General features: G+C 30.6%; 1 protein-coding gene across 2 annotated transcripts; it reads right to left on the bottom strand.

Moving 5' to 3' along the window:
- Positions 1-789: 789 nt before the first annotated feature.
- Positions 790-4383, bottom strand: LOC125866352 (squalene synthase-like). 2 transcript variants are annotated; one of them, XM_049546703.1, is made up of 13 exons: positions 4180-4383; positions 3817-3859; positions 3614-3703; positions 3430-3505; positions 3221-3290; positions 2655-2798; positions 2459-2563; positions 2219-2365; positions 1997-2072; positions 1797-1885; positions 1237-1328; positions 1065-1113; positions 790-865 (listed from the first exon to the last, which is right to left on the bottom strand). In XM_049546703.1, the coding sequence occupies exons 1-13, from the start codon at positions 4381-4383 to the stop codon at positions 812-814; spliced, it is 1239 nt and encodes a 412-aa protein (XP_049402660.1). In that variant the 3' UTR covers positions 790-811. The 2 variants fall into 2 exon arrangements, with proteins under 2 accessions (XP_049402660.1, XP_049402661.1); XM_049546704.1 differs by having other exon boundaries at positions 813-865; positions 1220-1328.
- Between the last annotated feature and the right edge of the window lie 10540 nt (positions 4384-14923).

Below are 14923 nucleotides of genomic sequence, written 5' to 3'. Positions count from 1 at the left end.
TTTTATCATGAACGAATTTAAAATAATCAAAAAAGTATCAAATGGACATGAGATGGAAACAATTTTCAATAGCGCACATGCATCAACTCATCTTGGACGGACTAAAATGGGCTTAAATAAAGCGACATAAATCATCATAATTTTAAATAATCGATCCCAACTTGCTTTGAAATTTAGCATAATCCTACCTTTCTTTCATTTTGGGGAAGGCAAGTGAAAATGGGATCCATGTATGTAATATTTTTATAATGTTCAAAGGATATTATGGGTACAGAAATCATTTTTAAAATGTTACTACATTGGTTTGACTTGTTTGACTAAACTTCTCTTTTTCTTCTACATCAAACCTGCTAAAAAAACAGAATGAAAGGAAAATCAATTAATTAGCAATATTAATCCCATGATTCTTACTTGTGTTAAAGCTAAAATTACCATTAAATCAGTGAAACCAAGAATTATTGTTCTTAAACATAGAAAAATAGACACTTTGTTTAGACAATATATTGTTTTAATTTCTTTTTCAAAATTTAACTCCGCCTGTATGAGCTTGCTCACATTGTCAGTTTCAATCTCTGATAAAAAAAAGGAAGTTGTGATAGGCTAGTAGCCAGCGTAAACTTGTCAATTTATGATGAATCCTCATATATAATACAGTTATTGATATAAAATTATGAGCATATAGGAAGAAGTGAGATTCATATAGTCGATCCCAACTTGTTTAGGTCATAGGCGTAGTTTTTAAATTACAATTTTGATTTTCTTTGCATTTTATTCAAGTAAGAACACATATAGAATGCACACCTATGGTCTCTTAAGGTATTTTTGTTGATAAAAGAATAGCCATCATGATGAAAAAGAAGATAATCTGCAAAAGAAATTGAGTGTATAAGAAAAGATTGAATCCAGAAAATCTAAAGTATATGTAAACAACAACAATATACTCAGTGTATCCCGAGAGTGGTGTGTACAGAGTCTTACTTCTACTTTATGAAGATAGAGAAACTATTTCTGATAGACGTTCTGCATATGTAAAGCATGAACTAAATATTAGCAAAAAAACTCACCAAAACTGGAATATTATAATTAGTCTGATGGCTGAATGTGTAAGATTTCCTGGTGGGTAAATAAAGTCATCAAAATGATAATGTCAAAAATTTCCATAAACGAACAACAACAACATACCCAGTGTAATTCCACAAGTGCGGTCTGAGGAGGGTACAAGGAAACATAACAAACCTTTGATGTAAGGTTCCGGAGTCTCTGCAAATTTTCAAGATTGCTTCAAGCCTCTTCAAAGTACTCGTTGCATTTGGATCATCGCGATCAACCTTAAAGAATCGATTGATAAGTTGTTTAATCGAGCACGATGAAATTAAAGAATCAAAATTTGAACATAAAGAAGAATTAACCATAGTAGAATTTCACCTAATATTTGAACATCAAAGGGCTTCATATATCAAATGGACTAATTTAGAATTTCCCAACAACAACTAGGCCACAGTCTCAAACAAATAGGGGTCGACTATATGAATCTTCACTGCTTCATTTAACCTTAACTCACGAGGGACAACTAGATGAAAAACTCTAACAATGCAGATGTGAACGAAAAAAGAGGAAATTGAGCAATTCTAACTTAGCAATAACCTTTAGAATGAGTAAAGTCACAACATCAAACAATGACGGAGTCAGAACTTTCACTTAGGAGGGCTTAAAAATATAAAGAAGTAAAACACACGAGATGTCTCCGCTACTTACTGCAGAGTTAAAAGTTGTTCTGATAATAGTACATGGTATACCTTAGATTCCATTATACAACAGAAGTCATAAAAAGCTCCGTAGACATCAGCCATCGTCCTCGTCTGATCAATAATCTTAGCACAGAGGCCTAAAAAGAAGAAACCAAAGAACAAGACTTGGCAAGAAATTGTTTTCATCCACAAAAAATCATCAAACAGGAAATAACAGACATGCATATTGACAAGTCGTCTATCTTTACCTCGTCTCATTTCAACAACGCCTTTGAAAATCTCAATGTTGTTGTAGAACATCGACAAATTCCCCATATTTATGATCTGGTAGTACAAGAAAGTCACAAGGAAATGAGTACTCCATGTATAGTATAAGTGCAAATTGAGTGATCATGGCACATTAGTTCTCATATAGAAACCAATACGCGGTAGAAAAACAACGTTTTGAACTGTTGAAAGGAAATTTATACCTGTGGAATTGCACAGAACTGAAAGATAGCAGGATCGCGTAAACTAGACATGCTAGTCAGACAATCTTCTACATATAATAAAGCATTAGTGACCATTTCATTCAGACATTGTACTGCCTTGACTGAGTTTTCCTCGTACTTAAAGTCCTGAGGCACATAAAGAAGATGGAAATTACAGAACAACGAATCAACGTATGAACTTCAAACAAGAAATAGCAACATGTTATGATGAAAACAAACCTCGAGTTTGTTAACATATTTACTCCAAATTTGTCGAGGCCAAAACATACGACATTTAGGTACTTCATTTATGTCCTCTAGATAATCTCTAATGATGCTTATTTTCTGAAATGTATAGACAAATATGCTTGTAATCAGTAGCTAGCATACAGAGCTTTTTTTAAGGCTCCGCGATAAACATGTTAGAGGCCAATACCTGAAGAAATAAACCCATGGAAATCGAGATGGATTCTGGTGCTAAATCTTCTCTTCCAGAAACATAAAAAAACTTTGATAATCCTAATCCACAAAGTCCAGATGCATAGAAACTATATTCATTATAATCATCGATTGTTTCGACCTGCAATATACCAAATGACATTAAGTGAAATTTACGAGTACTAATTTGTTAGTGAAAGTGAATTCACGATTATTCAGAGTCAGCAAATTCAGAATGAGTTTGATCTTATTATGCCAAACATTTTATTCATAGTTCAAGAAGATAGCAATGAGTTCAATTGAATTCATCTATTCTAATAATCATGCAATGAAGTTTAGACATATGGTTTCCACAATGTTGGGTAACGCCAACATCCTGCTTATGGCAAAGCCCACGAGGGTGCTGAGGTGGCCCAGGTCAGAGTCATGATTGAACATAGCGTTTGTTTGGTGGACAAAGTTAAGAAATAAAGTTGCGACTTTCTAAACTAGCTATTAGCTTTTGGCATATGATGGTAAGCGTTTGATCCTAACACACAATTTTGTCAATATTCTGCGAATTACCTCCTTGCATAGAAATTTCGCCATTCCTTCACCCATCCTCTTTGTTATATCCTTAATCACCTCTTGATAACTGCAAAATTCGCGTAACGTTTCGTTTACAAATACTCAAACGTATGAAATTAAGTATCATTCTGTTTTTTGCTATCAATTTTCGATACGCAAACAATATGTTAATACCAAAAAATCAACATTTTTTTCTAAGAACTCACTTTGTATCAAGCTCTAGGAAAGCAGTGGAAACATGATGGAATTGGTCCATAAGAACCTTGAAGGCCTTTGTACCACCTAATAATTTAAAAAAAGGCGAACGATTTCAAGTTATATACACTATCAAATTATTTTTACCTGTTATAAGAATAACATGTCGATCGCGAAGTGAAGAAAAAAACTTACATGAAAAATGCCATTGAGGATCATAGAAGTTGCAATAAAAATTTCTCAAAATAGGTACTCTAACCTCAATGGCTAAGCTGGTATCATCCTCTGTTCATAATTAATTAATTAAGTAATTAGAAGGGAAAATCAAAATAATTGGTGAGCAACATTCGAGTAATTAGTGAAATTAAACTTATGGGATTTAATTTGAACATACATACCAACAGTGTCAAGTGCTCTAAGAACCAAATAATAAACACAAACCTGCAGAATTGGAGATGAATTTTAAGGACAAAATGAGGAAATAAGATTTCTTGCTCTTACAATTTGAATAGAAGAAAATAGTTAGTATTCGGTTTCAACAGTAATTTTCTTTCTTAAACTTCATAGTTAGTCAAACACAACTACATAAATTGAGATGGAACGTGTTAACATGCCTTATTTTCGTAGATTACTAATTAATTTCACTTATCATTTAAGTAACTTGATAATTAGTGTTGAAATATAATATTTAATGCTTAGGGCTCAATACTACTAAAGAAATTATGTAGTAAATATCTTTTACACTATCAGTATATACTTACCACGTTACGAAGGTCACTAGGAAGTTGTTGAATTACAAGAGCAAAGCTACGAGACACCTTTCGGAGAGTAGTGTAGCAGAAGGCCCAGTGTGGCTGCAACAGCCACACTGACGTCTTCTTCTCGACGCGTTTAGCGGATAACATGAGCTTTATCAATGGGTATAATTCATCTGGATGCATCAAAATCTCTTGCATCAACCCCATTTTTATAAATTTGTTTAATTAAGGAGTGTCAATTTATGTATATATATACTATAAAGGATGAGAAAAATATAAACTTTATGCGTGGATATATATATATATATATATATATATATATATAGTTGAACAAAGGGGAGAGAAAATTAAGAGAATCAATTTTCACTAACAAGACGAAAGTTCAAATAGTCAACTAGGATCTCATTTCTGGAGTTGGGCCAATGGTTGATTGGACTGGTATTATATATTATTCTCTTCTCTCTTTTTTTGGTTCCAAAAAATATATATTATAGTATCTAATTATTTAGAAATATTTAATTTTAATTTTAGTAAAATAATTTAATTGAGTATTTTAGATTACGAATTTTATCTTTTATTTCTTAAATTTAGTGTTGAATCAATGCATCACACAAAGAGAACCACAGGAAATAATACGAAATTTTGTGGTGTTAGGTTTGGTTGTTTCAACTCATTATTTTCGTGCTTTGGTAGTTGAATTTATATATATATATTATCGTTGAAATTTTGAGATTTAAATTTTTAAACTTTGATATTAAAGTTTTAAGTTTTTAAATATATATTAAAGTTTTAAGTTTAATATATATATTAAAGTTTTAAGTTTTTAAAAATAAAATTTTTTATATTTGAGAATTACGTAAAAAATATTATAAATCACAATAATGAACTATTTGAAATATAGAGAAATTCTAATAAAAAATAGCTTGATTGTCTCTCGAAATTCCAACTATGGAAAGAATAATATTCTTTTCTTTCTAAACGTACTTGATCTCAAAAATACAGCATTGTAATATTGAGTTGATCTAATCTAATATTTTAATATAAAATATATATGTATATATGAAATTGACTAAAATTATAATACATAATAGGTTTAAACCATACTTTGAAAGATACACTTGCTTTAGTCTCTGTTTGTGGTGGCATATAAGTTTTTTGAGATCAGATATGTGAAAATATAATTTTTTGTTTTGTGAAAAAATTATTTATCTTGAAAGACAAAATAAAAAACCAACACAAAATAAAGGGAAATATGGACATAACCCAATCCACCTGTCCATTCCAATTAAGCTCTTTCGACTTGTCCTGTTTTTGGATTGGTTTGTCATTTATAAAACAATTCCAAGTTAGTTTCTTAATAAAAACACTCAACATAAGTTAGTAATACATAAAGGGATGTTTGTACATGGATAAGAATAATAATTTAGGAATGAATTGGTAATCTCAGAATAATTTTTCACTAAAATAGTGAGATTAATAATCTCATCTAGCAGGTGGAATAGTCATGAGATATGTCATCATTGTGTCGAAAATCGTCCAATTACCCTAGGCATGTAAATATTTAGAACACACGAAATATTTGGAACAATTCGTTTTGGAGTAAAAGGCAAAAGAACCCTGTTCTCACTTTGCTCAAACAACAACAACATGTCCAGTGAAATCCTACAATGCGGTCTGAGGAAGACATAGTGTATACAGACCTTATCACTACCTCGTGAAAGTAAGACTATTTCAGAAAGACCCTCGTACTTGGGCCAAAAAGAACCTGTTTTCACTGGGCCCTTGGGCTATCCATTTTCATATGGCCCAAGTAGAAAATTGAACAACTACATAGCTATGCATAACCTTCACTTGGGCCATTGGGCTATCTATTTTCACAAGGCCCAAATAAGAAATTAGTCAAATGGAGCCCATGAGTCCATTAATGAGACTACATAAGTGGGCCTCTTTTTCTGGCAAGTGTCTATAAGTGATCTTCAATAGAGAGACAAATCAGATATTTGACGTACAGCAACATCATTGGCTACCTTTCTCTGTGTGTACTATTTAAAACTTAGCATTATTAAGAATGGCCCATTGGGCCCATGATCAAGATAGTATGCCTCTTGCTGTTCTAGACATTGACTTGTTGATATTGTCAATTCATAAAATATGTACTTTTTAACCTTTTTGTTAAAAAAAAAACTAGTCACTGTCATAGAGTTTTAAATTTCACAGATAAAAAGTTTAGGATATTATTAAGAGTTTTCACATCTTTTGAATATGGACGTTCTTAACTGGTCAGCGCTTTGTACTATAGTATGAGGCAAAATATTGATCAATTAAGATGTTCGCTTTCAGAAGATGAAGGTTACAGAGATGATGTTTAGATGGATGTGCTTATAAGAATGAAGTTATAAGGGATAAGATGGGAGTGGCTTGCTGATGAATAAGATGAGGGAAGTGAGATTGAGATAGTTCAGACATGAAGATATGCCAATGTGTATTATTATATGGTGTTGTACATTGCTAGTTTGTCCATTTTTTTCTTTCTTACCTTCCTGCGTCGATTGAACCAAGAGTCAATCAAAAATAGTCTCTTTACCCTGCAAAGATCAAGATAAAATCGACGTATACTATGCTTTTTTCAAACACCACTTATGAGATTACACTAATATCTTATATATTACTGTTGTAACCAAATTTCAACTAAGGTAAATTGTCATTAAGTACTCCAAGCACCGTCATGAAAAAATTCAACGGTAAAATTTCAAACTAATCATTATTTTTCAATTATAAGACTGAAAAGTGACTAATGCGCATTATTACTATGTTCCCTTTTAATGGACCCAGTGCATACTTTTTATTTTATTTATTTCAATCTAGAGCACATAATTCATAATTCATTGTCTCCATTAATTCATTTGGTCCGTGAAGAACAGCTGTATTTGGTTTAGTCATTTTCAAAGCCTGGCCTAAACTGAAGTTTGTTTTCCTGTTTCCTAGGTGGACCCCAAAGGCCCACTTCTAAAAAGTGTGCTCAACTTTCTTCTTCCTAATATTCACAAAATAGCCACTTTTCAACTTAATAAACTTTTTTAAAAAATGGAGTTTTAATTTCTACAAGTGAATTCAGGATATTGTCAAGAAGTTTCAGTTATACCAACGTAGGTTGTGGTGTAGTGGTAGAATTGTTTTATTCTTAATCAGAATTTTGAGTTTGAGTTCGAATTCGGAGTATGAATTTTTTTATATTAAAACGTCATCCCCAAATGAATCTTGTAGTGCACCTTAACGCTCTTCTTTAGCGGCTTACTAACAGGCCCATGTAGCTGGCCTAGCAGATGACTCTTATCTAGGAGTTCTCCAAAGCCCTATCATGTATAATAGAGAAAAATTTTATTGACGCTCTAACCTAAAAATAGATCTTATGAAAAGAAAAGATTGATCGTCAACGAAGATCGCAATATTCGAATTTAGTTGAGGCTCAAATGAGGGCTCTGGACACCGTGTAGGAAACAAAAAAGAAGTGTTTTCAGTTATGAAAGTTGAAACTGAACACAAACAATAATAATATATTTGATATAATTTCACAAGTGGAATTTGGAGAAGATCTTATATACATAAAACTTACATTTACCTCGTGATGGTGTAGAAGTTGTTTTTGATAGACTATTGACTTCAAGAAAAATATTTTAAAACATCTTGGAAGTTGGAAAGGAAAGCACGGAAATGAAGAAGACATGACAACCAAAAGAAAAAGCAATACATATTATTCCAAAAGGGGGGAAAAGTAACAACAATAAAGTTATGTGATAATCGAAGCACAACAAACACAACATAGATGGTAACATAAAATTGACGACAAGAAATTACGAGAATAATGTTAGTAGTACTATGGTAAGAAAATGAAGAGATATATGACAAATATGATACATTTAAACAAGGAGTACTCTGTCAAAATAATACTAAGTGGGTGTAAACAGGGCCAAACATCCACGACCCAATGATCACTCTAACCCAAATGAGACAGGCCATATAGGCCCACTTGCTATGCAATTTTTCTATTTTGAGGGAAGAAATTAATAATAATATTAATATTAATAATAATAATACTAATATACTATTAATAATAATATTTGAAATGATAATAATAATAGTGATAGTAATTAAAATAATATAACACTAGTCTTAGCAATCTCATTCCTAACGAGTTAGATGTTAAATATGTGTTCTTAGTTTCTTCTTTTTTCAATAGTAGGATTTGAAAAGTTATTCGCTTATACTCGACTTGTCTATTGAATAAACTCATTTTCAAAAATAGGCAAAGAAATGCTTGAGTTAAACATATTGATTTTTTAAAGTGATTTGATCGATCGATGACATCAATAAAAATTAGACGGAACTCTATAAAATTGATGGAGAGGCTCTCCTTTCAAAAGACAACAAAGAAATAAGGCCCCAATATATTATTATTATTATTATTATTATAAATTCTAAAATGTTGTAGTACATTTTGGACTTTGATTTTTCTAGAGTAATTGATGCGGAAAAAACAATTATTTTTAAATTATTGATCTTCTAAAAGAATTCAATTTATCTTCCACTCACAAAAATACCAACAACTTTTTATACACTTCAATAGTTTTATATTTTTTTAGTCTCAATTTATAAGATGTTTATCTTTTTTTAATTTGTTAAAAAAGGTAATAATATCTCTTTTTATTTAGAAATAAATTAATATTAGATTTTTTTCTAGTAAATTTATTCATATCACATAAATATTTATACATTTCATTTATATTAATAACATTCTTATATTTTTAATTCTATATTCAGTTAAAATATATCACATAAATTAATACAAACTATATAATAATAGTTGTCAATTTTTGTACGACAAGACAATTCCACCTAAAGGGACCTACATTTTAAAGTTTGCAAACTGTCTTTGTCTAAAAGATCAATCTTTTTTCTTTCTTTTCGTATGAATTTGGTCCCTCTCTAATAAGTGGAACATTATTTATCGAAATAGAAGGTCAGTTCCAGCCCGTCTACAAAATTAGATTTGAATGTTTCCGAAGCAATGGGTGTCATTACATATAAAAAAATAATAATGCAACAAACATCAATTGAGATAAGAAGTAAAGTTTTAAAAACTCACAGTCTCTATTCTTAGCGATTTGTGTAACAAAAAATCCTATTTTATTGATTGCGATATATTGAGGGTAATTCACATATTGAGACATCCTTAGGGCTTTGCTTTTGATGGGTTGAAACTCAATTACAGTTGTATCTTGTCTTTCCATACTACTAACTACATCGATGTTAATCAGTTTGCTTTAAAGATAATATTTTCGTGAATAAAATGACACTCATTTGATCTCTATAAGGAATAGGTGCTCATTCATAGCCACTTTTGGTGGTAAGACGATTTTCAGGGTTTGAACTAAAACTTCTAAGCGTGAAAAATAAAAGTACTCTTTTTAAAATGAGGTTAAAAGTTAAATAATGACACAGAAGTGTTGATCTTCAAATAAACATTGGACCTTAATGGGCCATGAGTGTAAATGGGCCCATCATCACGTGAAGAGCACGAGGTTAACGGACCAGTACTATGGTCGTTATGCTGTTTGATTATGATTTTTTTGAAAATTATATTTTCCTAAAAATATTTAATTTTGTGGTCCAGACTTTGAAAATTAGAAATAGAAAATATATATATTTTTTTAAATAATAATCATGTGGATTGACTTTATACCTCTAATTACCCGTGGCGGAGTGAATTTTTTTTATTGCTAGTGAGATTCGAACACTAACTCATTCAAGGTGTCTAAAACACATTCAAAGCGTCTAAAAGCAGCGAGCTACAACAACCTATTATGTTAAGGGTATACAAAATATGTTATTTAATTTCGTATATCATTTTACTTGTAGATACAAAAAAATTTCGACAAAGAGTGTCCAATTGGACACCCTAACATGCATGTGCCTCCGTTGCTAATTACTAATTAACAAGTGTTTAAACCAGATAATCAAACATCTCTATAATAATATTTTATTGACTATATGCTTTTTCTTAAATTGATTTTCATATTATATATTTTTTATATAAAAATATCTCATTATAGCAACCGAAAAACTATCCGAACAAATAATATAGTTATAGAAATGTTTAACTTTATATGTTTGTTTTTTTTAATTATAAAAAAGGTGTCTTTATAATTGACTAATTTCTTGTTTGTTTAAAGTTTGGAATTATTTATCATTCGAAAATTATAACTACACCCATTTAACCTTTGATGAATATACATTATGTTACTATCATGCCTAATAATGCATGTGTAATACATGTATCCTTACCTTATAGCCTCATTTGTTTGAGTTTTCGCTCAAATCGAAACCTTTATATGTAGATAGACTTTCAATTTAATGTAATAGTCCTACTTATTGAATGCCAGTCAGACCATTTACTCGCGAAATCACCCAATTTGAAACCTTTTTATTATGTAACTCTCAAGCATGTTTTGCTTCTAAAAGACCAAACTTTAAATTTACAAATTAATATGTTTTACACTTTTAAAAACTTGTTTATATTTAATAGAATGCACAATGATACCAACCACAAAAACAGAACTTCAAAATCCTAAAACATGGAAATAGAAGACAAACAATTGCTTTACTATAAAAGTGGTTAGTAAGCAAAGCAAAATTGACATTTAACATAAAACAATGAGAAAAAAGGTGGAAAACATTATATATTCACGGGTTAAAATCAGCTATATGAACTTCAATTAATTAAAAGTTACGCGCAATTGATAAATGCAAGATATAAGTGTTTTAGCGATAATTAACACAATATATATATATTCTAACTTTAAATTTTTACCATTGGATTCCGATCAATTTTTACCAATTAGAATCTCAAACTACTATTTGCAAAAACAAAAAGAAAGATTTTTTTTTATCAATAATAAAATAATACATTAATTTTGCCCTTTCTAGTATTAATTCTTTTATTGGTTGGGACCAGGGGCGGCTCAACATAATTTGTGGCCTAAAGCGAAATTTTTATTAGAGGCCTTAAATCTATATAAATTTTATCTATATCTATTTATTTTTCTAAATTTCTAGACGTAAATTACTACTTAATATCTTTTATATAAATGATTTTTCAAACACTTTTTTTTTTAATTATTAGTTTTAAGTAAGATTTTATCAATTCAACATTGAAAAACATCCTTTTATTGAGACAATTATTATATGAAATATTAACACAATTTTATAAGTAATAAGTTGATAAACTTTAAAGATAAGAGTTAGAATCATAGAATTTGATTCAAAAAGTTGATAACTTGGTATACCTACTTTAATATGAAAATTAACAAATAAATTAAAAAAAAAAATTTGTAATGCACTTTGTTCAACACTTTTCGACTATTGATTCATATTTTTGAGAGTATATTACTCTAACTATCAAAGATTTGAAGAAATAGAGTGCAAAAAGAGTTACAAAGGATAAATAATGTGAGTGTTAACGAAGAAAATATAAAAATCCAAAACAATGTTTTCTTAGTTTCTTCTATTTGAATGGGGTTAAAATACATAATTTTTTATTTATAAAAATTTGAGGCCCCCAATAAGGCCAATGCCTAAAATTTTATAGGCAAGAGTCGGCCCTGTTTGAGTGTTAACGAAGAAAATGTAAGAATCCAAAACAATGTTTCCTTAATTTCTTCTATTTGAATGGGGTTAAGATACATAATTTTTTATTTATAAAAATTTGAGGCCCCCAAAAATTGGGGGCCTAAGGCCAATGCCTAAAATTTTATAGGCAAGAGTCGGCCCTGGTTGGGACCATAACATTATGAATAGCTTTTATTTGCAGCCTTAAATATATGACTTCCACCGGCAGAACTTAAAATCTTATAAATGTTTTCAATCATTAACCATAGTAAACGTTTGTACTTCTAATATAAATTTAAAATTAAAATACATATATATATTAAAACTAGGTATCAAATACAAGTTTGGATACACAGTAAAAGCTATGAGTTTACCTAAACCTAATAGTTTTAGTTCAAATTCCTTACAAAAGTCGTTACTAATGAGTAATGACTAGAGAAGGTCGCCTTAAGTGTCTTTAGTGGTGATTTCGGGGTCATTACTAAATGTTATCTGTGGCGACAAAAAAAGATCCATATTAAAGCAACATATTTGTGGCGACTAAACTCGCCCCCTAAAAGTGAAGAATATCGCCACAAACAAGATTACTCAACCTATGATTATTGGGAAGATCGTGCATATATGTTCAAACATATCAATATGAAATTTTTAGTTGATAATGGTTTAAATTTTGAATCTATCTCTAAATTAACGAGTCTATGAACCTGAAAAATAATATTTTGAGTAACAAACAATTGACATGACATGTCGAGAAATCTTAAGAGATTAGGATATTGTTGTCCCATCTCCCTATACATTTTTACTCACTATTCAACTTGCACAAGATTTTGACATTTTGTGTCCTTTCTATTTTTGAGGAATTTGATGGTCATTTTCATGTAGATGTTCTTAGATTTTTATTTTATTTTCCTTTTCATAAAATAGTTTCAAATGTAATAATGGATGTCAAATTACAATATTAACTCCTAATTAACTTTTAATGCAAACAAAGACATTGATTTTTCTATGGTTTTGATAGATATCAAATATTTACCTACGTATTTCATTTTGTAAATCTAAGTGTTCCTTTTGGAGTTTCTAAATTTGCAAGAAAGTACTATTTCATCGTGTCAAAATAAGTATTGTTTTTTCCCTTTCGAATGTCAATATGATTACTTTTGAAGTTGAATACTAAGATTGTGGTAGAGTGGTAAGTATGTATTGATCTTTAATCAAAGGTCTCGAGATAGAGTCACTTTATAAGGGAGCAGTATATTTCTAATGTGAGACTTTTCAGTACGATTCAAATTTAATGTATGTTGAAATATTGATCAAAATTTTCATAATTTGAATCTCGAGAAACGAAAAAAAGGATAGATAATTAATATGGGACATAAGGAGTAATAACACACAATTTGTGTGGAAATAGAAAAATCTAGAATTGATTCTTGGACCACTAGGATAATAATTCATGAAAATTTTAGAAGTGCATGAATTGCTATTAAATGTCTGTATTTTACACAGCTTTTATATATATACTTTAATGCAATAAGTAGAATGAAGCACTTTGTAGCCTGCCTAATTGGTAATAAGTCCTATAAATGGGGGAATTCACCTTTGGATGACATTTCACTAATTTTAAGAACACAATTTTATAACGTGTTTGGCAACTTCTGGTTCATTTGGACGTTTGATCTAAATTTGAACGAGTTAAAATGAATTATTTTAGTAGATGACTGAGTTATTAAGGTGCAAAAGATTACTTGGCGAAGATAAATTTATCAATATAAGCTTAACAATAAGGTCATAACTTGCCCAAATATAATCAATTTTTTTTTATTGAGTTACCAAACAAAACTAAGGAAGCTTTTTGGCTTTGGGCCTTCCCTACGGTTAGGTGGAAGGCGAAGACCAGAGGGGCCGAGCCATTAGTGAGATACCACTCTAAAAGGGCTAGAAGGAACAGTTTCATGTAGACAGTTTCTATGGGGTGTAGGCCAATAGAGGGGTGCAAAGGTTTCCTCGGGCCAGATGGAAATTGGCCCTCGAGTACAAAGGTAGAAGGGAGCTCAACTGCAAGACACACCCATCGAGCAGGGACAAAAGTCACCCTTAGTGATCCAACGATGCCAAGTGAAAGGGTTGTCGCTCAACGAATAAAAGTTATTCTGGGATTACAAGCTAATCTTCCCTAAAATCTCACATTGACGGGAAAGTTTGGCACTTGGATGTCGATTCTTCACCACCTGGGTTGTTGTATGTTCCAAGGAAAGGGTTGTTACATAAGCTTGGTTTAAAAAATCGTCAAACAGTTCGACTCTTAGTTTGGATGACTTGAGTTGTGCACAAATTGACCAGCTATGAAGATATGTGCAATCCAACTCGCTCAATTTCGAACATATTAGACGTGTTATATTTTCTTGGACTAACTTTGTTATCCATAATTCTAATGAACAAGGTAATTAAGATATATATTTAACATATTTCATTACTTAGCGAGCTACCTTTTCGTCTCTACCTAATTATCTCAAACTTCAATTAGGCTTTATCTTGTATCTAATCCAAACTAATTATAAGTTATCCCATCATTAGCGCTAAGTAATCAGTTTTTAGGAATTGAAGTTTTATTGCCAAATTTGCCTGGACAACCCTTTAACTTTTGTTCTGACAAAATCTCACCCTTCAATTTACGATTGCGTGTAGAAGATTCCGAAATGCCCAAAAACTTTATTCCTTTTCTTTCATTTTTGGTCCAATTGCTAGTTAATTCATATGCTATTAGAAGGTGCCATAATAACTTACATAACTATTTTGCAGCAAAAGTTGAGTCTATGGGTGTGTTTGGTATGAAGGAAAACATTTTTCGAAAAATGTTTTCCAATTTTCTCATGTTTGGTTGGGTAAAATGTTTTTCAAATCAACTCATTTTTCTCAAATTCAAGGAAAATGACTTCCATTCAAAACTTAAAGGAAAACATTTTTCAAAACTTTCCTCCAACTTCAAATTACAATTTTTTTTGTTGAAAAAATAAATTTAAAGCTTAATTTTAAAAAACAGTTTTCAACTTCAATTTTTTTTTACCCCCTTCACCCCCCCCCCCCC

Source organism: Solanum stenotomum, chromosome 5 (genome assembly GCF_019186545.1).
Source record: "Solanum stenotomum isolate F172 chromosome 5, ASM1918654v1, whole genome shotgun sequence".
NCBI lineage: Eukaryota > Viridiplantae > Streptophyta > Magnoliopsida > Solanales > Solanaceae > Solanum > Solanum stenotomum.
This window is presented reverse-complemented; position numbering and strand designations above follow the sequence as displayed.

Excerpts from the sequence above, each read along its gene's own strand:
- LOC125866352 (XM_049546703.1), bottom strand. The coding sequence starts at position 4,383 with ATGGGGTTGATGCAAGAGATTTTGATGCATCCAGATGAATTATACCCA. Across the intron at positions 2,799-3,220 it reads CGAAATTTCTATGCAAGGAG|GTCGAAACAATCGATGATTA; the intron begins GTAATTCGCAGA and ends GGTATATTGCAG. Across the intron at positions 1,329-1,796 it reads GTTGTATAATGGAATCTAAG|GTTGATCGCGATGATCCAAA; the intron begins GTATACCATGTA and ends CGATTCTTTAAG.